The sequence below is a fragment of the Grampus griseus genome (assembly GCF_964374135.1).
Source record: "Grampus griseus genome assembly, chromosome: 7".
Taxonomy (NCBI): Eukaryota; Metazoa; Chordata; class Mammalia; order Artiodactyla; family Delphinidae; genus Grampus; species Grampus griseus.
This window is the reverse complement of record NC_139001.1, coordinates 58672226-58697251: the sequence shown is the minus strand read 5'-3', so window position 1 is coordinate 58697251 and position 25026 is coordinate 58672226. Positions and strand designations below refer to the sequence as shown.

The following is a 25026-nucleotide window of genomic DNA, read 5'->3' as shown; positions in this document are numbered from 1 at the left end:
AGAAGAGGAGACGTGGAAAGAAGCAGAAGGAAACCCAGGAGGACCGTGGATGTCAAGGAAAGCGACTGTATCAAGAAGGGGAGAATAGCCAACTGACCCGAACACTCTTGTCAAGCAGGATGTGAATGTTTGTGTCACAGGATTTAGTGACATGGAGGTCATTCAAGACTTGTCAAGAGTGTTGTCAGTGGAGTGATGGGGCAGAAGAAACTGAGAGGAAACTGAAAAGAGTGAAAGGAAGGTAGGTAGAGAGTGTGGACCACTCTTTCAAGAAGCTGACTTCACTCACCTTCGCTGCCTGTCCATCTGGCAAGAGAGAAATGAAGGCAGAAGAAACTTGGCCAGAAATAAAGGAGCTAGCAACCTGGCGCTGCTGATTCTTAGAGATCCGTGATAAGCACGAACAAGGCCCTTCTGCAGCCGGAGGCCTGTCTGGCAACTTGATAGTAGCCACCCTGGGATCCTGCTAGTTTTATGTCTGTTTGGAAAGGGACAGTCTTCTCTGCCCTTGCAAAGCAAAGCCAGAGGAATAAAAGTTTGCAGCTTGCCCCCCAGCAGCTTTCAAGTTGAGAGGGGAGCCTCAGGAACAAAGACTCTGGGGCAGAATCCCAAGAGCCATCTTCAAATAATGTTAAAACTCTGTACCAGCGGCAAGAAGTTGGCTCCTGTGAATAAATTCAGACGTTCTTTCCGTATAGATGGTTAAGAGCATGCCCAGCACCAGGGCTGAAGGCTGAGCCCTGCCCCATGATTCTCCTGCACATTCCTCCACATCAGCGGCTCTTAGCTGCTCACTTCCTTTCTCCAAGCCTCTCCTCCCTGTGTCCCAATCTTAAATTTTGGGACACAAAAAATATCTCAAAAGCTGTCCCTTTAATCTTTTTACCAGTTGAAGAAGGAAGCAGGCCAGCAGAGAGGAGCCAGATACAAGCCCCTGGGCTTTCTGGGTGGTGTTTACACCTACTGCCCCTTCCACCTTGTCATCAGAGCAATGATTTTACAGGGCGGGATTATTATTTTTTTCCTTCTTCACCCACTGTGATGAGAAAGTTGGTTGTGCGCATATGTTGCTGCCTTGCAGTCTCCAGTTTCCACTTCAGGGCTGACTGTCTCCAGTAGTAGAATAGATTTTGAAAAGACTTTGGCCAGACAGACAGACCCCATTAGCAACTTTTCTTACTTTGTTTTTTTCCTACCCTGAAACTCGGCCTATCAAGTAAGCCTTGAGCTCAACAGTAGAGCCTGAGCAAGTCAGCCGCTATGTTCTTTCTTTGAATGTCACAGAAGCTTTATTAGGCACCCTCATGTATATAACCCCGTGCCAAGCAGACACAGGGCCCACATCAGGCTCTTGCATGCTTGGTGTATGATGTTCCAGATGTCACAGCTGTGGACAGTTAGCAGGTTTATGCTGTAGCTCTTAGAGGATCATGTGTATTAAAAAAAAAGTTAATCTTCCCCTAACTTTGAAATAAAAGGAATATGTTGCTATAATGGAAAGAGTACATGAAACTAGAGAAACCAGGTAGAATTTTTTAATTTAAGTCAGAAAGGTAATTATAGTCAGAATGTCATCAGCCTCTCTAACTATATCCTTCAGGACAGGAACTATGGATTGATAATTCTTTTATCCCAAGTGCCGAGTATGTATCAGAAGACTCAAACAGGGTTACGTGTGGGAAAGAAAGGTAAATGGTAGTCAGGAACAGGACAGAGATGTCTGTTACCACCACTTCTAGTTAATATTAAGCTGCCAATGCAGTAAGATACTTTTTGTTTAAATAAAGGTATCAGAATTGGAAATGGAGACAAACCTTCTCTTATTTGAGGCCCATTTGACTGTCTACATAGAAAATCTTATAGAATCTATAGGCAAAATATTAGAACTAGCAAAAGATATAGAATAGACAAAATCGATTTATAAAAATCAATAGCATTTATAAAGACCAACACTGATCAATTTACAAATTAACTTAAAAAAAGCCTATTCCCCAGAAAAAAAAATTACATAGGAATAAATGTAAAAATAAGATGTGTTAAGACCTTTCAAAGAGAAAACAATAAAGGACATTAAAGTGGACTTGAATAAGTGGAGATAAAGAAGGTCCGTGGGTAGGAACAGTCAGAACTATTTTGAAGGACAGGTAAGGGGTGGGCAGAGGAGACCTGCCCTACCAGACATCAAGATGTGAAAGCCATGCTGTGGACACAGGGGGAAGGGGAGGGTGGGACGAGTTGAGAGTCGTGCTGACATATATACACTACTATGTGTAAAATAGATAGCTAGTGGGAAGCTGCTGTATAGCACAGGGAGCTCAGCTCTCTGCTCTGTGATGACCTAGAGGGCTGGCATTGGGTGGGGTGTGGGGTGGGAGGGAAGCTCAAGGTGGGGGGATATATGTATACGTATAGCTGATTCACTTTGTTCTACAGCAGAAACACAACATTGTAAAGCGATTATACTCCAACTGAAAAAAAAAAGTGAAACCCATGGTATTGATTGTATGGTCTCAGCACAGGAAAGGCAGAAAGAAATCAAGGAATAGACCCACATGCAAATGGAAACTTGATAAATGAGAGGTAGCATTACAATGAGTGGGGAAAAGTTGGGCCATTCAATAAGCTGTGCTGAGACAACTGGTAATCCACATGAAAAGTGTTAGGAACTTCACACCATGAACAAAAATCATTTCAAAGTGGATTAATAAGCCAAACTGAAAGACAAAATAAGAAAATTTTTAGAGAAAAATACTTTTATGACACCAGAGAATTTAAGACAGAAAAGCTACAAGACATAGATTCAATAAAACTTTTGTAGAACACTACCACACATACAAAACACCATAAACAAAGTTAAAAGATAAGCCAGACTGGGAAAAGATATTATCTGCCCATATATATCTAAAATAATATGTATCTGGAATATTATTATTAAGAATGCTTAAAAATCAATGTAAAATAAAAATAACCATAAAAGCAAATGGGCAAAGAATTCAAATAGATAATTCCTTTCAGAGGAAACATGGGTTATAAACATAACAAAAATATGCTCGACCTCACCAGAATACAGAGAAATCAGAATCAAAATCATGAATTATTTCATATCATTCATGTAGGAATGGAGATATATATAAAAAATATTTTAGATATATATATAAATATATATTTAAGTGGCAACACTGGGGTCTCTGCAAGAAAGGATTTCCCCAGTTTGAAGTGGGTTTCTGCAGCTGATGGGCTGATCTATGACTACTTGAGCTGGAATATGGATGGAGATGGAGGGGGAAGAATTGGGAGAAAACAGGGCAAGAGGCCACAGCACAGACTATACTCCCAGCCCCTGGGAAAAGTGAACATCATGGAAAACAGCTAGCTAGGCCTGAGCCTTCTTTCCAATATTCAATCCAAGAGGGCTGTATACTGTGTGAAGAAACCCCTACAGTGAGAGGCTGTGGGGAGTACCACACCAAGGCATGGGTTGAATGAGAGTTAAATGGTAGAACCAGTAAGAAAAACATGCATTGTTTCTGCTATAGTTAACATTGTTTGGTTATGCCTACTGCTATCAATATCTTTATATATACATGGCTTTGTTTTTCTGATTCCTTTTTAACTTTTTACACCTGCTTGTCTTTCTCCCAGATGGATTTTAAAGCACTTTGTCAGACTCCAAAATAAAATTGCATTGGTTTTTTCACTGGAAAGAAATACCTGCCAAGTCCAAGGATTTGGGGAGAGTGTGGGAAAATGTGAACTCCTATGTACTGTCACTAGCAGTGGAATTTGGCACATACACCGTGGAGATCAATTTGGCAATATCTGGTAAATCTGAAGATAAGAATATCTTATTGACCAGTGACTGAAGTTCTAGATACATACCTCAGAGAAACACTCACACACATGCACAAGGAAACATGTCAAGTATTTCATTGCAGCATTGTTTATAATAGACAAAGATTGGAAATAACTGAAATGTGCATCAACAAGAAAATGGATAAACTGTGATATACTCAACGAACTACAGCATTTAAAATGAATAGTTTAGAGGAACACGTGTTAACATGGATACATCTCAAAAACATGAGTGCAAAAACAAGTGCCCAAAGATTATGTACAGTATGATACCATTTATATAAAGTTTCAAAAACATGAAAACAACCCTATATATGCACACATATAGTAAGCATTTAAAACCATTCATGGTATCATTCTGATAAACATCAAATTCAGACCAGCAGTTACCCCTGCGTGTGAAAGGAAAGAAATGCAATGAGACAGGACTATGTAGATTTCAACTATAGCTATAATCGTTTCTCTTTAAAAGAAACAAGCAAATATGTGTAAAATGATTAAGACTGTAAAAGCTGGATGGTGGATACACAGGGATTTGTTATATTGTTTTCTATATTTTTTCTATATATTTGAAATGCTTCATCAAAAAGGCACAATACGAATACTAGCAATTTTGTTAATGTCTGCTGACAGAAAACCAGGGGGATCTAAGTGAATGAACACATTAATACAAGATGGGGATAATTATTTCCAAGTGTAGGAAGATTATTGATTTCTCTAAGGCTAACATTTACTAATACTTAACTATGTGCCAGGCACTGTGGGAAGTGGTTTACATGCACTAACCTATTTAATCTCCTCCATCACCCTTATGAAGATGATGCTACTATTACCCCCATTTTACATTTTTAAAAACTGAGGCCCAGGGTGGAAAGGTAGAGTCCATGGTCACACAGCTAGTAAGCAGCAGAGCCAGGACATAAACCCACGTGTGCCCAAGTCCAAAATCTATGCACTATGTTACACTGTGAAAAGTTTTCACCTTTACTAAATGATTCAAGATGAAAAAGCCACGCAAATTTACCAACAGTAAAAATGGGAAAGATGCAATTAACTAAGAATTCTTAAAGGATCTGGATGAGAGGAAGCTAAGTAATTGGGTACACACAATTAAAAGTGAACCAAACTGCACCTGAGTCAGAAGACATCATGAAAATATAAGACCATGTGGTGGAAGATACTAACCATAAAGCTAATGCTGGCAAAAAGTCAGTGCTCCGTTAAGACCAAAGACAGACACAAACATAGACACAGCCCTCTGATAAGTATCCTCAGACTGTAGATGGACCTCTAGGGCTTTTAATCAGTTCTCCTGGGCACACCTTATTGGCCCTCCAAAGCTCACCCTTTCTGACTCATTCAGGCTCTATGCTGAGTTTTCCCTCACCTAAACCTAACTGATCTGGCACTAACCATGACTTTTCATTGGTATTTTCTACAGCACCAAGTCATCAACCATTTGAACCAGTGTATTTTATTCAAGAAGGAATTGTATCTCAAAGATGTTTTAGTTGGCACTATTTGGTAGCAAGTAACAGCCTCTCAAACTTAAGAAAAACCTGAAGATAGAAGTGGGGGAGTCTCTGGAAGGTTTTGAGGGTATCTCATGGAACCCAGGAACAGGAAATGCACAGGCACAAAACATTGGAACAAAAACCAAAGTTATCAGGAATCAAGGCAGCCATTCTCTCTTCATCTTTTTCTTCTGGGATTGTATGGTCTCTCATCTTTGATTTATTCTCTTTCTGCTTCACACGCAGGTTCCAAATGCAACTTCCCAAGACATCAGTTTTCCGACTCCTGGGAGAAATCATCTAATTGGCTCAAATTTGACCAGATGTCCACTCCTTGTCCAATCATCTAAACAGCTCGCCCCTGAAGGTGGCAGGAAGTAATATTCAGAAAATGGGACATAAGTTGGGCAGATATCCTAAAAAGTATCTACCCTAACACTTCCTGTTATTTCACTGTTGCCTATTAATTGGAGGCTTAGACATATTTTGGAGAAATAAGCTGCATTTCTTTGATGACCTCTTCCAATTTTAAGGTTGGGACCACTAAATTATAAATGTTACCTTTCAATCAAAATGAACCTCAAGATTCTTTGGCTGGTTCCTAGAAATGTTAAACTAGAATTCTCTATCAGGGTGTAATTTCTGTTTCCTTCTTTTCTTCTTATTCCATCCTTTCTGATGAGGCAGTCACTTCAGACACATTGTCCACTATCAATTTAGATTCTATAGCTCTCTTTTCAGATTTCTGCTTTGAAAACTCCCCCTCATTCTGAAGGTGAAAATCAATGCATGAACCATATTTAAACAATGGACGCCCCAAAACACTGGTCCCTTCACTACGGAAAAGTGAAATCTCCAGTTAGTAAACGTGTAGGGGACAGGGGAAGATATCATTTATTGAGTCCCTACTGTAAGCCAGGAACTATACTAAATGCTTACATTTTAATCCTCGCAACAGTCCTATGAGGGATACTATTGTTAGTTATCCCCTTTTTATGGATGATGAAAATGAGGTTTCAAGAAGATAAGAAACCTACCCAATATCACACCATATAGTATGTAGCTTAATATGGATTTAGGAGAGAAGCAAGGCTGTTAAAAAGCTGGGGGGTGCGGAGAGGAAGGCTAAAGGCAATAGACTCCTTTCTCAGCACATCATATATCTTAAAATATGTAATTTAAAAAACCGATATAAATCATGTTACATGACAGCAAATCATGCAGCTTTTTCTAAATTTCAACTCCAACTTCGATATGCATTTTCAAAGGAAATAATAGTTATCTCTGAGTAGCTCAGAGATTATTTAAATTCCTTCATACTCTTATTTTCTTAATATTTATCAATGTAAGTATCACTTATATAATCAGAAATTTTTCCAACAATTTTCTTAATCCTGACTGAGCCACACATCTGCCCATCTTTCTTCTCTTCACCACTTAATTTAGAATATCCTATGCTTCCTGTCTCCATAGCCTCTTTTCCTGTGTCCTCAGTTTTTGATCCATCGACTGCTAACAAAGATCAGTTGGCAACTCCTTATTGCCAAAATCTTTTCTGTTTTCATCTAACTTGACCTCTCTACTGCATTTGATGTTCATCACCATCTTGACACTCAGTTTCTATGTCAGTCTCCTTGAGGACTCCTCTTTCTCCACCAGTTCCTTTAACGTGGCTATTTTCCAAGGTTCAGGCCTTTGCTCAAATGAATCCCCATTGTAGTGTTTGAACAGTTTTAACATTAGACTACAATGAAGACCTATGATCCCAAAAAGATTAGGAACCACTGGTAAAGATTAAAATCTGATCCCCTTCTCAATTTGACAGCCCCTCCTCCAAAACGTCCCCACTCCATCTCTCACAATTTCCCCTATCATCCACAGCAAAATTGCACTGTTCCTTTGCTAGAGCCATCTCCTCTGCCTGAATTTCCCAACTTCTCCATGCAGAATTCTCCCTCTTTTAAGTTTCTAGAGCGCTTTTTATCTGCCACTAGCATGTATTTACCACAATATATTTGATTATACACAAATCTGCCTGAACAAGACAAGGGGCCAAGTCAGTATTATCTTTGTGTCTCCAACACTAAATAAAAAACATGATTTCACTAAAGTATCAAATCTTGTTCCCAAGATATTGACCAATTTTGTTCTGTGCTGATTATCAGACTACAAAAGACTTACTGCTCACTCATGGCAAAAAGTTTTAAAAATACTGTTTAGTAAAACAAATTGTTCTCTTACACTGAAAACAATTCTTTTCTACTTAACATAATTAAAACTGAAAACCAAATCGTCTACTAGGGGAGCATGACCAACAATATTTTAAAACCAAATGTTATTATTAATAACCCCACATTTCAAACAATATTGAATACAATAAAAATTTTAATAGAAAAACTCTGGAATCATGAGTAAGTCAGTAATAGGATCCTTACTACAATTAAGATACTAAAGGGATGCTTGCTCTATTTAGAGTGATTCTAACCCAGGAGTGTTTATCAGAGCCACTTGAGGAGCTGTTAAAAATACATACAGTTGACCCCTGAAAAACAAGGGGTTTAATCCACATATAACTTATGGCCCTCACTATGCCTGATTCATCCACATCTGTTAACTCAACCAACCAGACTGTACAGCACTGCAGTATTTACTCCTGAAAAACAGCCGCGTTTAAGCAGACACCCCACAGTTCAAACCCACCGGCACTCACGGGTCACGTGTGTATATTCTCCATCTCCAGAAATGTAGATTTAGGTCAAGAACGAAGCTAGGCCTGTGGACATTTTTAAATGGTCCCAGCGTTTTCTGATGAACAATACTGGCTAAGAACTATTTTCTATGAAATATGTTTGACATGCTTTCAAATTACATGTACATGTATTTTTACTATTTAAGCATTTTCACTATTCGGAAATAACTTAAGCATCTTCGTTATTTTGCCCAAAGTTACTTACAGGGCACCCGGCCTTTTGCAATAGGTGTATGTCTTTAAAACTTTATTAAAGTAATTTAATAATTACTTTTAATTTAATAAAGTAATTGAATTACTTTTCAAAGGCATTAAGTCTCAACAGAAAATAAAATTTTCTTAAGCGTTTATTTTCTTTAAATTGAGGTATAGAGTATAGACACCTAGTCCACTAGATGAGTATGTTCTGATAAACAAATTATTTGTATGTAAATATACTGAATATGCACTAACTCTAGCCTTTACAAAAATAAAGCAATTGCCAGAAACGCCTTATTGAAGAATATACTTACACTAAGAAATATTATACCCATACACAATACTAATAGATTTTATAACTAGAAAAAAATTACTTCAGGGTAATTCTTCAAATATTAAGTTTCCAGAGTATATTCAACATTTTTTCAATAAAAATCAAGAAGTATTTAAAATCACCTTGGTTGAGGTTGAACAATAACTTTCATTTCTTTGTTAGGTAAAGATCCAAAATTCACAGGTATATTCCAGGTGGGCACTCAAAAAAATCTAAAAACTTATTTAAATAATATTTAAGACTACTTACTATCTTCATTGCATTCATGTTCTAAGAACTGATAAAATTTGCTTGGAAACTCATGGATCAAAAACTCTCTATAAGCTTACTATAAATTTTCAATATTAAAAACAGCTCTACTATCGCACTCTAAAAGTTTTTTAATTTCCTGACTTAATAGGTGTTTTTGCTCAAGTGAGCAACCTCCTCACATAATCCTCTTCACACAACCTACTTTTTTAAATTCTAGAAATTATTTACAGGAGTTTGAAGACTCAAATTCTAACCATGTAACTTCAAAATAAATGTACATTCATTAATTTCTATGATTCCAAGTAATACTTCCTATTTCACGTCACAAGCTTAAGTCTCACATGAGAAAAAACTTTGTGTTTTTATGTGTATCTAGCATTGTCCTATGCGTTCAAAGATATTACTGACAGTATCAGATTGGGCCTGGAAAACAGACAATGGAAATCTTTAACCCCACTGTATACACGTAGAAAGTAATTGGATTTTTTATTTTAAAATATCTAAAATAGTCGTATTAATATCCTGTTAATTTTTCCTTCCCTCTTACCCTGCCTTTATGATTAGACATATATAAATTCAAAAACATAACCCTTTCAAATAACTCTTGCCATGGTTACCAAAGCTTGTCTTATGCTATCATTTTCAAGAATCTTCATGTAAACTCAAGTTTTTGATAAATCAATATCCTGCATTGCTTTAACAGGGGAAACAAACAAAGGAAAAATAAGGTTTGCAAAATGGATTGATAAAATTCTAATGAATCAATGTGGGCTAAAAGATTTTTTTCAAAAGTTCTATTTAATAAGTGCATTTTTAGGCAAAAAAAATACTAATCTGCTAGAGCCTCTACTCTTCCCTTTTTAATATACCTGTTTACAATAATCTCAGCATCTGAAATCAAGAATCTGCAAATAAAATGCTAAGAAAAATAAATCACACTGATTTTCTTATCCCATACCACTGCAATTATTTTAAATGCATAGGAATACAACAAACTCAAAAGAAAAAAAAAATAGTGTTTTATTAACTACCACACTGTTATAATACACTTTAAACGTACAATAAGGTAGCCTTTAAATTTGAGGTGGTCTTAAGAATAACAAATGAACAGAATCCCAAATTTTTGAAATAAGTGAACTGCTGCAGTTATAGGTATACATTTTGGAAAATTGTATAGCTCTTACAAGACCAGCAATGAAACTTTATTTTGTACATTTTTTAATAATTGAAAATATAAACAATAATTAAAAAATAAAAAGAAAATACAGCATAATAAAAAACATACATTTCTCAATTAAATGTACTGGATACATATAAATTTTAAGGGAAAAAGCAAAAAAGGAAAATGGTTGATATTTAAGTGCAGACTGACTACCTAGACCAAAAACAAAACAAACAAAAAAAAAAGACTTAAAAAAATATCATAAAACCTCTAGTTCTCTATGACTAATATCCATATGGTTGGAGTATTGTCACTATGGAAGTGATTTTGTTATGTTTGCATATGTTATACTTTACTGGTAATTTACATGATGGCTTTTAAGGCCCTGGCAGACATGTGGTTTTTGGAAACAAGATTGGATTCAAAAAAAAAAAAAAAAAAAAAAAATCACTGCTAAGACGCAATAACACCTTGTTTTTTTGGTCCTCCAATACTCAAGAAAAGGGATAATTCACTATAACATTTTCTTACCACCCAAATGCCTCAACCTATACATTTTAAACTTTTTTAAACATTGGTTATATTGCCCAACTTCGTTATTGAAAGAATATTAACAAGACATTATTTTGGCAAATTAAATCTTAAACATGGCTTTTCAACAGGATTTAAAAGGTGACTATCCCTAGAGTTCCATGTTAAAATGTAGTTTTCAAAATCTTACAAGAGTAATGCTTAAAATATTGTACATAGTTAACCTAATTAAAATAATTAGCTTCAAAATGACAAATTGATAAGCTAAGTAAAGCCTACACTATGTAACATTTGCTTGGAAACTTGATTTGTCAGTTATGCATAATAAAAATTCCAGTCATCAAGAAAATTACAAAAAATTTTTTTTATCATAACATGATTTCTTTCACCCACCAACTTTTTTTTTTATCTTACAATAGATAAATACCAACATGTTCTCATTTTTACACTAAACCACACAGGATTGATGCATTTGGTTAGACTACCATTCGCATTGTTAAATTCAATTTTCTCTTTATATAACTTGGTAAAATTTCATTTCTTCTAGATTCCAAAAGTACCTACAAAACCCATGCAATTTTACCATTTTTAATATACTATGGAATATCATACAAAGTAAGGCATTTCAGTGTCATGTATAACCAAGTTACTGTCAATCCAAAAATTTTTGCACATCAATAAAAAGATATCTAAGAACTTAGGAACAATGTTCTTCTCACTACTGTATAAAAATAACCACGATGAATAAGTATTTGTGTAATATTTACTCCATTGTCTCATTTCCAGAAACTGTGACAAGCTGTAAAGGTATTTCAGTGTTGGTAAGGATATCTTGATTGCTGGTGGTGGAAGTATTAACAGTTCCTATCCCTGAAACAGAACCTTGTTGAATATTTGCAAGGATAAGTGTTGTTCCTCCTGCAGTAATCAAAGTATCATCTCGTGCAGCTTCCACAGATGCCAGCACTGTACTGCTAGAGTGAATACCTTTTTTATTCTGATGTGTTTTAATATGTTTGGCAAGGTGATCACTTCTCATAAAGCGTTTTGAACATTCTGGACAAACAAATTTCTTCTCACCTGTTGAAGAAATTACGTTACTTAGTCTTTTAAATTTAACATTAATAGACTCATCATTCCCTGAGAAAGAAAATAAGCCAACACTGACAGTTAGGGACAGGGAGCAGAGTTCAATTAGAACTATATTAGCTTCATGAGCTGTCCCTGCAAGATTTCTCTCATAGAATACTTTTCCCCTAAATAAACATGTCACCTTTATTTCTGGATGAAAAGCAATCTTCAAACTTATTATACACTGATATTCAGGTAAGAATTTAATACCTCAACTATGCTAATAGTTTTGAAACATCTGTTACAAAATACCAGCTTAAAAACGACTATCTGTAGCATACTTCTCTAAAGAAAAATACACTGTTTTAAGCTATATTTAAGGTATTATTAACATGTCAGATCCCTGATACTCAACCTTCAACTCTTAAATGCGAATTTAAGTAACTACAGAGTACTTCTAGATTAAAGCCAAGACACAAGCTTGAAGTCTAATAAAGACTGAGTAGTCCCAAGAATAATGGAGATGGCCAGATGACCTGATTTCAGCTGGAATAATCAAGAGCAAGCCTAATAAATCATGATGTTAAAAGTTAATAAGACTCTATGATGCCTAAATTTGTTTCCCAGCTTAAATACTTATTTTAAATACAAAAGACAGACAGAACTTCTATTATGTTGAAGACCTACTATGTAAGACAATTAGTAGAAGATAAGGCAAAAGGCCAACCTACAAGGAATCTAAGGAGAACTCAACCAATAAACAAATCCAGTATTTTCTTAATTTATTTTCTTCAAAATGTCTTTCTTACGTATCTCTTGTTCCAGCACCTCTCCTCTCAGCAGGTCCTCATCAGACCTCATGCCTGAACTATATTACAATGGCACACTAGTCTCTCCCTTTCCAATCCAACAAATCAATGCCAGACAAATCTTCCTTAAATACCAAATTTTATTACAGTACAAAACTTCACCACTGTACTAAGTGGTATGGGAATGCAAGAGTAACCTGCAGATAACTAAACAGTTCAGACTCTCCATTACCTAACTTCCAATGACTTCTATAACGTGGTTCAATCCTACGTAACAGAAATGTGTTAAATAAAATCTCATCTTCACTCGTGACAAATGATCTCACTTCTTCTATTCATATACTATTCTATTCTTCTGGGAAGGTATTTCCCAAAGCTTCTCTTGGAACATTAGTCCTGAGACATACTCCATGGCAAAATGGCAAAATGGCACAATGAGAGGTTGCCACTACCTCCCGCGACTTGGGAGATGTACAGTGCTCATTAACATTCTATTAAAGGTCCTAAGAGGCATTCCTTGAAGGTACTTGTATAGTAACCCTCTTTAACACAGTGTTTCCTACACTTATTTGATCATAGACCTTTTTTCCCTTTTACATTATTTCTTTTTATATCCTGCTGATCAAATTCCACTGAGGAAAATTCTATTATAGGGCCATGCTCAAAAATGCCTTACTATCCCAACAATAATGATCTCTGTCTCCAAGCACACTTTATCTACTTTCTTATATTGTCCGTTGCAGTTTCAAACAGGTTAAGCTCATCTGTCTACCTACCTGATAAGACAGAAATTAAAACAAGGAGAGCATGTAACATAATACTACATACTTCATGGGTTATTTTATTTATTTAGATCTAAGAGACTTCAAAATCCATATCGTCCACCGTTTCACCATAGTTCTTTCTTCTAAGCTCTCTAAACTTTGTAAATGCATTATATATTTTTCAATTCTTCAGTATTGAGCATAGACTGATGAACACCTTGATCATTAATGGCAGTAGAAGAAAAATATCTGTATATGTTATATTAAGTTAGAATTCAATTTGGGTCATTCCTAGGTCCATTTCATGTAACAACCACACAACACTATGTGTTAAAACAACTAAATGAAAGAGTCTTCACATCAACAATGCCTTGGTTATTCCTCAGTGAAATATCTTTTGCTTACCTCACACACATTAAAACAAGAAAGGGTGAAATGCCTGAATTTATCAGAGGAAAAGGAATTATTATTTATTACAGTGTTAAGGAGGAAGAAGAAGAAAATGATCAAGAGTAAAAACACACAACTAATTTAAAACATTAACATAATTAACAATGATGAGATAAATGTGGCTTAAGACACTGAATAATATGAAAACAAAAGCTAACCAAAGTCTGCATAAAATGAAACATTATTTTATAAAATAAGCCATACTGACTTGTTTGGAATTAGTGTTTTTAAATTGGTGTTACTGAAGATAGAAATATGATGTAATTGGTCATATTTTTAAAGATTCAGTTCAGTAAGGTATGCTTAAAAAAAATTTCAAGGTAGTATGTAGCCTTACAGTTAATTTTTATCTGTTAAAAGTAAATATTAGTAACCTGTATGTGTTCTTCTGTGCCTCTGTAATTCATCACTTCGAGTAAATCTTTTACCACAGAACATCCAGTTACAAATAAAAGGGCGCTCCCCAGAATGCCAACGCAGATGAGCTCTCAGATGTGAGGTCTTCCCATAGACTTTACCACATCCTGGTATATGACAAATGTGTTGCTTCTTTTTCCCAAGATTGGTACCTCTAAAAAACACACACAGAATAATATATACTTATATGAAAATATTCAAATGGACATTATCACTCATATCATACTCCCCATGTTGAATTTCAAATAGAAGACATTATCACTGTGAGGTCAATCAGAAACCAAGACCATTTAAAATCAATTTAAAGAAAAATTAATAAGTTTTACATATTCATTTTACTCCACAACTAATGTGAGTGTTGTCCAAATGTAAATATGCTCAAGAAATATATAATTTAAAAGAACACTTCATACATAAAGAGTATAGTAAAGTTATTTATTATTCGGTCAGAACCATTCCCAAATTCTATGCATAGGCCCAATCCGATTAAATTAGTTGTACCAGAAACTAAATGGCCTATTCAAAGTCATGATGTCAGCTAATTTAAAAAGTAAATAAACCAACAATAAATGCATAACTAATCATAGGTACAATTAAGGCACCTTAAGAAGACTTTAAATTAAGATGATATAAGCATTATTTATTCATATATTTGTATGGCCACACCCTGAATATACACTGACTTGGAGAAAATCAGAGAAAAAAATCTAGACAAAGCTATTGTCTTAGATCCCTAGAACTACATGAAATAAATTAAAATTATCTTTACAGTTAAAATTCCCTATTAACCATGCAAAGATACCCAAAATTATAAATCAGAGAAATAATAAAATGCAGTTTCTCCACATTGCAAAATTTGACATCTGTTACATTTCAGTATTTGATACCAAGAACAGGGTTTAGAAGATATGTGCTTATTAGATGGGTGAACACAGGTATCTTAGCCTAAGCAAGAAGAAAACGATTTTGATTCCAGAACTGATATTCAAATCATATTAAACACTATAGAAAATGTTATTACTCAACCTCAAAAAAAAAAGGCTAGTTACTGAATAAAAACAAATGAGTTTATAAAAAAATGACATTTTAGACTCATCAACTGTCAAAATCATATTATATAAACTTTGCAGTTTCTCTGAGATTACAAAAAGGTACATTTAAGACCCCCCCCAACTTCCCCTCCTCCCACAATCTCACAGTCTAGGTATAGCCTGTAAACCTTCCATAAGCCTGCAAATCCTCCTGTATATAATATACCTATCGTTTTTCAAATTTTACTGGAAAAATGCATATTTCCCCACATTTATATTTTAATGTACTCACACTCAGTAGCATGTGAAATTGCCATAGGACAAACAGTGCTAAACGGTGCAGTGCTGGCTGTTAGATGCCATAGGTGTTCTGAACAGGGAGACATCAATGTGGGCTCCAGTAGTTAGAGAAGGCTTCGTGGAGGAGGTGGGTAGGATTTAGATAGAAAGGAGGGAAGGCATTCCAGGCAGAGGAATAGCATAAGTAAAGACAAGGAGGAGTCATGCTGTTGTCTCAAGGGCAAGGATGTCATAATCTAACACAATTCTAGTTTCTGCTCCAGTCCACCCCCAATTTCTACTCTCTTCAAAGAGCTGAGTTGAGTGAAACAGGTTTTGCTGGCTCACCTGCAATGCCAAAGTCTTAACCAAAGCCAATAATATTTCCATTTAATTTAGCTTTTTAAATTTGTTTTATTCTTAAATGGCCCTAAGAAAAAGAGCAATGTCTGTGGCTATTGGTGTACAAACCGATTTTACATATTGTGTTCACCATAGCAATTTCACAGAGAACCCAATTCAGTTCACTCTACACTCTTATCTTCTTGCCTCTCTTCTAATCCTACCACTCAGGTGAATCAATGTGCTTTTATAAATTCAAAAGTGCTATTTTACTAACTTAGCAAAATTTAGCTTTGAGAGCATGAACAAAGCACAAGACTATAACAAATTACAGCAACAAATATGAGTTCCCAAAGAACCAAAAATCCAGGGAAAGATGTTTTCATCAACTGAATTATAAGGTAACAAGACATACTCGTTGTCTGAAAATGGGACAGGCAACTAAGAAAAAAAAATGGAGACGGGGCACACAAAAATATACAATATAAGGGAAAAAGTCCAATACCGAGGTCCAAGTTTTTATTTTAAAAAAATTTTTTTACTCAAGATAAGATCTAGATATGCCAGATATGGATTTATGGCATGTGATGTGAAGGAAGAGAACTGAAGTGAATTTATCAACAAACTTCAAGTAGTAAAAGATTACCGTAAGTTTTCCTCTTGATTTATATAGTTACACCACTAATACCTATTACATGATCTTACAAAACTAACAATTTTAAGTTCATTTTCTTGACTGCTTAAACTTGCTCCCAAAATTTTAATAATGCAAAGACAGAGTGACACAATAAATAAAGCTAAATTCTGAGTAGAGGGATTAAGAAAAGTTAAGTAAATCGAGTCTTTTGCTTGGGACAGGAGAAACGGAACACAAACTGAAAGGCTAACAGGGAAGAAAACAGATTTTACAAATTAACTTAAATTTTTTAAAACTGGATTGAGGTTGTCTAAACCACACAAAACCTATATAACAATAACGCCTTTAGAATTTATTTTACTTTATAAAATTGTCTCTTCCACTAGAGTATAAAGTTTCTGAAGTCTGGTTCTGCTTAATAAATATTGGCTAAATGCCCAAATGAATACAGTTTTTAAATATTTAATTATATTTTACACCTTGCTCAAAAAGGTAAAAAAATAAAATTTAGTTCTCTAAAGATGCCACTTTATACGTACTATTATTTTTTTAAAAGAATACTGTTGCGGAAAGGCTAATATTCTAAAATGTATAAAGTGCCACCTACCTCACCTTTGCAGAACAGGATTTACTATATGTTGTGCTTCTATTAATTAGATGCAGCAACTGTCAATGATACAATTGTGCCTATCATGAGTATATTAGTTGAATTTTGTTCAAATGAGCTCTAAGAAACAACAGTTGTTTTTCTTAAGAACTTCAATTTTAATTGTTAGAATAAGTTATTAAAAAGTGAACTCACAAAAGTTCTGGAAAAATATGAGTATTTTTATAATCCTCAGTTTAAGGAAGACTTTTAATAGCATGATAATAATGCATCTCAACTAAAAATTTTGTGCTTAAAAAAAGGTTTGCAAGCTTTAAGTGAGAACTTTCTTTACTTGTGTAAATAAATGCATTTTGCAAACCACTGACAAAGTTGAAAGACAATGTAAAACTGGAAAAAAATATGTGCACATATGACAGACAAATTAACAGATTCACAAAAGACAAAGAAATAATTCACAAAAGAAATTTTGAAATGGTAAAATAACACAACAAAAAATGTTCAAATAAAGTAACAAAAATATACTGAATAAAACAATAGTGAGGAATTACTTCTCATCTCTCAGACTTTAAAAGGTTTTTAAAAATTATAAAATCCATTGTTGGCAAGGGTGTGGGAAAACATACTCTCATACACCACTGATGGGAGTATAAATTGATACAACCTTTCTAGCAGACAATTCCCTTTGATAAAACAATTCCACCACTGCCAACTTATAATGATGAAATAATCAGATGTGCAAAGATATATGTGTAAGAATTAGAATTTCAACAATAAACTCCCAAAAGTTGTTAAATTCTTACACATCCATACCATAGAATACCATACAGTCATAAAAAACGGATACAAACTCTATGTACACTTGGAAATATGATCACAAAAATTTTCAAAAGAAAAACAGACACATAAAACAGTGAGAGTAAAGTCTGGAAGGATATATACAAAAATGTTACAATAGTCATCTTGAAGTAGGGTAGAAGTTTGGTATTCTTTTAAAACTTCTCTATATTTCTGAATTTTTATGAACATGTATTAATTTAATAAAAATAATTTTAAAAGATTTTCAATTTAAAGAAAAGAATAAGCAAAATACAGGCAAGGCCTTGACCCTCAGTTACATTTGACTTTCATGAAAATTTATCTTGAAAGTTCCCGTAAAAATGAGAGTAAATTTCAGAAAAGTTGTCTAACCAGAATTCCACACTAACTTATTTAAATTGACCAAAACATTTCAAAGAATAAGTAAAACTTCAAACAAGTGAATAATTACCAGTAGGAAATACAAATGCCTAAGGATCAGATGGAGAAGAAGCAAATTCACCTGGGAGGCAGTACAGTGCAGTGGTTAAGGCCTTGATAAGAAACTGGGTCCAAATCCCAGCTGTGTATGCTGTAAAGAATCATTCAACTTCTCCATGCCTCACTTATAAGACCATCTAGAACACAGTAAGCTCTCAGTATTAACAGTTACTAGTCATTACTATCATTGTGAATGGGCTGGCCAATGTACAAAACAACTCAAAAGGCAGAGAGGCTCTACTAGGTCAAGTTCATTAACAGGGTTTTTTTTTTTTTTTCTGGTCTATTTAAATAGTTCATTTCTGAGAGAGTTATATTAAGGTCTTTCACTATGACTAGAGGACATGGTTATAATGTCTTTAGAGTTCTATCAGTTTTTGCTCTATGTATTTCAAAGTTGTGGGGAAAAGGTACCATGGCTATTAAATCTTCTTGGTGAAAACTTCATATTATTAAGAAATATATCACTGGGCTTCCCTGGTGGCGCAGTGGTTGAGAGTCCACCTGCCGATGCAGGGGACACGGGTTCATGCCCCAGTCCGGGAAGATCCCACATGCCGTGGAGCGGCTGGGCACGTGAGCCATGGCTGCTGAGCCTACGCGTCCGGAGCCTGTGCTCCGCAACGGGAGAGGCCACAACAGTGAGAGGCCTGCATAATGCAAAAAAAAAAAAAAAGAAATATATCCCTATCTATCCATTTGATATTTTCACCTTAATCTTACCATGTCCAAGATTCCTTTTTGTTAACATTTGCCTAATAAGTCTCTTCCATTCCTTTACTTTCAACATCCCTGCACCAATTTGAGATGTTCCTTATAATCAATATAAGGCTGGGCTTTATGTCTTTTAAATATGATCTGAGAGTCAATCTCTCAATTATTAAGCTTAATCCATCCACATTTAATGTAATTACTGATCTGTTTTGAGTTTATTCCTGTCATGTTATTATTTCTTAATATTTCTGAAAACACTGAATGGAGATATTACAGTTCCACTTTTTAAAAAATTCCATCATTAAGGCTTATTATTCATTTCTATTGAAAATGGAAAATACTTATGCTTTATTAACAATTTCTGAACTTATATAACTGCTATTCTCAAGCTAAGAATCAACTTTTTATAAAAATTTATTTTTATTGGAGTATAGTTGCTTTACAATGTTGTGTTAGTTTCTACTGTAGAGAAGAATCAGCTTTTTAATCAGTATTTAGGCAAATCCATTGCTGGTTTGCAAACAGACTAATATCCAATATGGGCCTGTTAAATGGCATCTTACTATACTTTTTTTTTTTAAGTAAACTAAGTAATTTTAGTTTTTTTAAAACAGGCATTTAGAACTGAAAATTTGATTTCATGTATTTTGTTCTCTAACTTTTTCTGCCACACTCATACAGACAAACACACAAGATGATCATGTAATGAATAATTTCCCTTAGTTAAGTGACATGGCATGCAGCATTTCAAAAATTAGGGTGATGATATTAACAGTCTAAAAAGAAAAGTATGTTTCGTGTGTGCATACCTCCCACCACCTTCTTTACAGTTGGGACAGGTGCAAGCTACCCTTCGAAGTCTTTTTCCTTCTTGATGTTGTTGGTCCCCTTCTTCATCTACCACCTGTACTCTTAAATGTGTTAGATCATTGGTATTCAATGTAGAATCACCACTGAGCTGCCACTCTTCAGGATCAGGTTCTTCTTCCTTGATCCTAATATCTAAAGAAGAAAACAAATACAGATGAGAAGCAGCCCACTGGCCCAAAAAGATAGCATGAGATCTGAGCCTCTCTAAGGTAAAATGAATAAATACTATGTAAAAGTAAAAAATCATCTGTTTGTGGAGCATAATCATTGCTCCTTGTTGTGGATTATTCTTTTAAAACAATCTATTTTATTCTAAATATCAGAGATTAAGCCAAAAAGAGAATAAAGCCACCATGAGAGCTTGCTTTTAAAAATTCATTAAGAAAGCCAATTTCTTTTGAGCAAGCTGAGTCATAAAACAATCTGAAACTTCAGTTGTAATTGTTCAAATAGTCAATATATCAATGGTCAACTCAGAATAGAACAAATTCTAATGCCTGTTAAACCTCTTTTTTACAGCGTGTATCAATTACGCATATTTGTAGATACTATGGGAATGCAAAATGTAGGTCCTATGGGAATGAAATTATGCCTATCAGTAGGTACAATGAAATTATTACTCATAAACTTAAGTTTTAAAGTCAATCCTTACTAAAAATCTATAATGGCCACAACCACAATATCATTGTGGAAGGAGGTGCATAAGTATGAGAGAGTTTCTATTTTCAATGAGTTTTATTATAAAGCAGACTGGGAAACAAAATGAGCATGCAATGGTGAGGAAGAGTGGATATGGCAGGAAGTTACATTGTTCTGTCAGCATAGCCAAACATCTTTCTTTGTATCGATAATGATATAACATCATTTCCTTATGTGAAACTAAGAGGTTTTTTCAACTCAGAAAACTAATTAAAAGAAAAAAAAAGAAAACAATACATGAGTGCTAGCTTTGGCAGCACATATACTAAATTGGAAGGATAGAGAAAAAATTAGCATGGCCCCTGTGCAAGGATGACACACAAATTCATGAAGCATTCCATACTTTTACAATTTGTATGGCAACACAAAAGACCCCGAGGAGCCAAAACAATCTTGAGAAAGAAAAACGGAGCTGGAGGAATCAAGCTCCCTGACTTCAGACTATACTACAAAGGTACAGTAATCAAGACAGTATGGTACTGGCACAAAAACAGAAATATAGATCAACGGAACAAGATAGAAAGCCCAGAGATAAACCCACACACCTATGGTCAACTCATCTATGACAAAGAAGGCAAGAATATACAATGGAGAAAAGACAGTCTCTTCAATAAGTGGCACTGGGAAAACTGGACAGCTACTTGTAAAAGAATGAAATTAGAACACTCCCTAACACCATACACAAAAATAAACTCAAAATGGATTAAAGACCTAAATATAAGACCAGACACTATAAAACTCTTAGAGGAAAAACAATCTTTAACATAAATCACAGCAAGATCTTCTTTGGCTCACCTCCTAGAGTACTGAAAATAAAAACAGAAATAAACAAATGGGACCTAATGAAACTTAAAAGCTTTTGCACAGCAAAGAAAACCATAAACGAGATGAAAAGACACCCCTCAGAATGGGAGAAAATGTTTTGCAAATGAAGCAACCGACAAGGGATTAGTCTCCATAATATACAAACAGCTCATGCACTCAGCATCAAAAAAACAAACAACTCAATCAAAAAATGGGCAGAGGGCTTCCCTGGTGGCGCAGTGGTTAAGAGTCTGCCTGCCGATGCAGAGGACGCGGGTTCGTGCCCCGGTCTGGGGGGATCCCGCATGCCGCGGGGCGGCTGGGCCCGTGAGCCATGGCCGCTGGGCCTGCGCGTCCGGAGCCTGCGCTCCGCAGCGGGAGAGGCCACAGCAGTGAGAGGCCCGCGTAACGCAAAAAAAAAAAAGGGCAGAAAACCTAAATAGACATTTCTCCAAAGAAGACATACAGGTGGCCAAGAGGCACAAGAAAAGATGCTCAACATTACTAATTATTAGAGAAATGCAGATCAAAACTGGTCAGAATGGCCATCATCAAAAACTCTACAAACAATAAATACTGGACAGGGTGTGGAGAAAAGGGAACTCTCTTGCACTGTTTGGTGGGAATGTAAACTGATACAGCACTATGGAGAACAGTATGGAGGTTTCTTAAAAAACTAAAAATAGAACTACCATATGACCTAGCAATCCCACTACTGGGCATATACCCAGAGAAAACCATAATTCAAAAAGACACATGCACCCCAATGTTCACTGCAGCACTATTTACAATAGTCAGGACATGGAAGCAACCTAAATGCCCATCGACAGACAAATGGATAAAGAAGATGCAGCACATATATACAATGGAATATTACTCAGCCATAAAAAGGAACAAAATTGGATCATTTGTAGAGGTGTGGATGGACCTAGAGTCTGTCATACAGAATGAAGTAAGTCAGAAAGAGAAAAACAAATACTGTAATATTAACACATATATGTGGAATCTAGAAAAATGGTACAGATGAACCTATTTGCAGGTCAGGAATAGAGATGCAGACATAGAGAACAAACGTGTGGACATGGTGGGTGAGTGGTAAGGGAGGGTGGGATGAACTGGGAGATCGGGACTGACATATACATACACATTATCATGTGTAAAACAGACAGCTAATGGGAACCGCTGTATAGCGCAGGGAGCTCAGCTCGGTGCTCTGTGGTGACCTAGATGGGCGTGATTGGGGGCGGGGGAGGGAGGTCCAAGAGGGAGGGGATATATATATACATATAGCTGATTCACTTCATTGTACAGCAGAAACTAACACAACATTGTAAAGCAACTATTCCCCAATAAAAAAAAATTAAAATGAAAACAAAAACCCCCACAATACATGATTTAGAACAAACACTGAATATAATCATCTTTGATAAAACATAAATTCCTACACATTTTAATTTTGATTTATGTAAACTAAAAATCTTAATGGACATTTATTTTAGATTTACACCAGTCACTAATAATTGGAGCCAAAAATAGCCTAAAGAAATCAAATGTGCCCTAATAGCTCCTGAATTTATACTAATGAAAACTAGAATGTGCAACCAAGAAAAATGCCTCTAACAGTTTAAAATTAATTTATTTTATCAGAAAAACTACAACTAAGAATCAAGGGGGGAAATGGGAAGAGAGGGCACTCTGGCCTGGGCAACAGGGTAGATGGTGGTGCCATTCACTGCAATAGGAAACACTGGAGAAGGTTCAGGTGGAGGTAAAGAAGGACAGTTAATTCAAGGTTGCTGGTCACAGAGTCTGAACAGCTTGTGAGACAAAACAGTAAAAAAGCTGAATCTACACAGATGGAGTGCATCCAAAGTAGTAGGTTAGATCATTCAAGGACTATAAGTAGAATGAGAAGAGAAAGCAGCCTATGAGGAATGCAGACATTTAAGGAACAGGCAGAAGAGGATGAACCTGTGCAGGAAAGGCGTACCCAGAAAAATGTGCTACATTAAAGAAAGGAAAAGTGGTCAACATCAAATACTGCAGAAAATTCAAGAAGGAAACTAAGAAAATGGGCAAGAAGTGCAAAAGTGTTTAATAACAAGTACAGATATGTCTGGCTTGAGAGGGAGACAGAAACATGACACTACAGGCTAAAGGGGACCAAAAAAGAGAGTCTGGGGGAAGAAGTGTTTTGTTCTATGTTTGAAGACAGGGAAGACTTGAACATGTGTAAATGTTCATGAGAAAGATCCACTATAGAGGGAGAGACTGAAAACACAAGAATAAAGTCCCTAAGAAGTCATGAGGAGATGATGAGCCATAGCACTTACAGGCTTAACTGCTGGAGCACAGCCACCTCCTCTATTACATGAGGGAAGAAAAGATATAGGCACATTCATTCAATAAGTGATTAGCTACTATGTGCCATGAACTGTGCTAGACCCCAGAGGCAGAGAGAATTTGATGCCTAGAAATTAAGGGGAAATGGTTTCTATTTCCTCAGTGAAAGCATGAAGAATTAGATATGTATAAAATTCATCCAAACACACAACATAAATGAGTACTGACCTCTGTTCCTTTATAATCAGGTGTCCACCTGCATCATTATGACAAGACATTTAAATATATGCACAAATACCGCATAGTATTAGCTTTTTTACAAGTTAAATAAAAGACAGCATATGGATAGCACATATCCAGAGTTGGATAAATTTTAAGTCCATAAAACGAGGAATTTTGTCAATGTTTTTAAAGCTACTCATCTTACATTATTTGTGACAAGACAACAAGGAAAAAGGACGACAGAATAATATTAAGAGCAGATAAAGGAGTCTAGAGAGAGAGAAGATTTAAAGAAATCGTAGAGAACAAATAAAGCAACTGATGAGAGAGGGCAAGAATGAAATACAACCTGACTGAGGGGATAACGATATTACAGGTCATTCCTACTCCTATTGTTAATTCTCTTAACTGGAACCTACAAAATATCTTTAAAGAGTGTGTCATGGCCATGGATACTTATAACTTAGTTCTCTTTCCTATTGAATTCCAATAAAACAAAGGCACATAGAACATAACATGTCCAAACTGAACACATCTTGTCCACTCACCAAACCTTCTCCTGCTTCCCCCTTTATTGATAATTGCAAGCCACCTAATGGCTCAAACCATCAATTTCAGGTGAGTCCTGTCAGTCCATTCCCAGCCTCTCATGTCTCGCTTCTGCCAATCCAACTTCTACAGAGCTTCCAGAATCTTCTTCCTAAATACAAAATCTAATGGCATCACTTTCCTGATTCATTACCTGCACTAATTCTCTATTTTCTACAGTATTAAGTACTAACTTGTTAATTTGGTACTCAAGAACCTTCTCAATCTGGCCGCAACTGCTCTTCCAACTTCAGTATTAAAATACTGAAATTCTCATCACTGTCAGAACCCATGTCCTTTCTCAATGTCACACCCATAAGTATATGCCTCTCTTGCCTGGACTGTTTTCTAGCTCTTTTCCTTTTTCATGTAACCAACATCTACTTATCCTTCAATATTAGTTCAAATGTCATCTCCCTTATACATGCTTATGGTAGAATTAGTTCTACTTACTGGCTCATACATCCCTTTAGATAATAAATGCTTCA

The 25026-nt window shown here is 35.5% G+C and overlaps 1 protein-coding gene across 1 annotated transcript in view; it reads right to left on the bottom strand.

Moving 5' to 3' along the window:
• Window positions 1-9895: 9895 nt before the first annotated feature.
• Window positions 9896-25026, bottom strand: part of SP3 (Sp3 transcription factor) — a 64588-nt gene continuing 49457 nt past the window's right edge. Inside the window, exons 5-7 of the mRNA XM_082658809.1 lie at window positions 19822-20014; window positions 14061-14257; window positions 9896-11672 (exon numbers count right to left, since the gene is read on the bottom strand). Coding sequence (XP_082514935.1) covers window positions 11356-11672; window positions 14061-14257; window positions 19822-20014 — 707 coding nt within the window. The 3' untranslated portion in view covers window positions 9896-11355. The remainder of the gene's footprint in view (window positions 11673-14060; window positions 14258-19821; window positions 20015-25026) is intronic.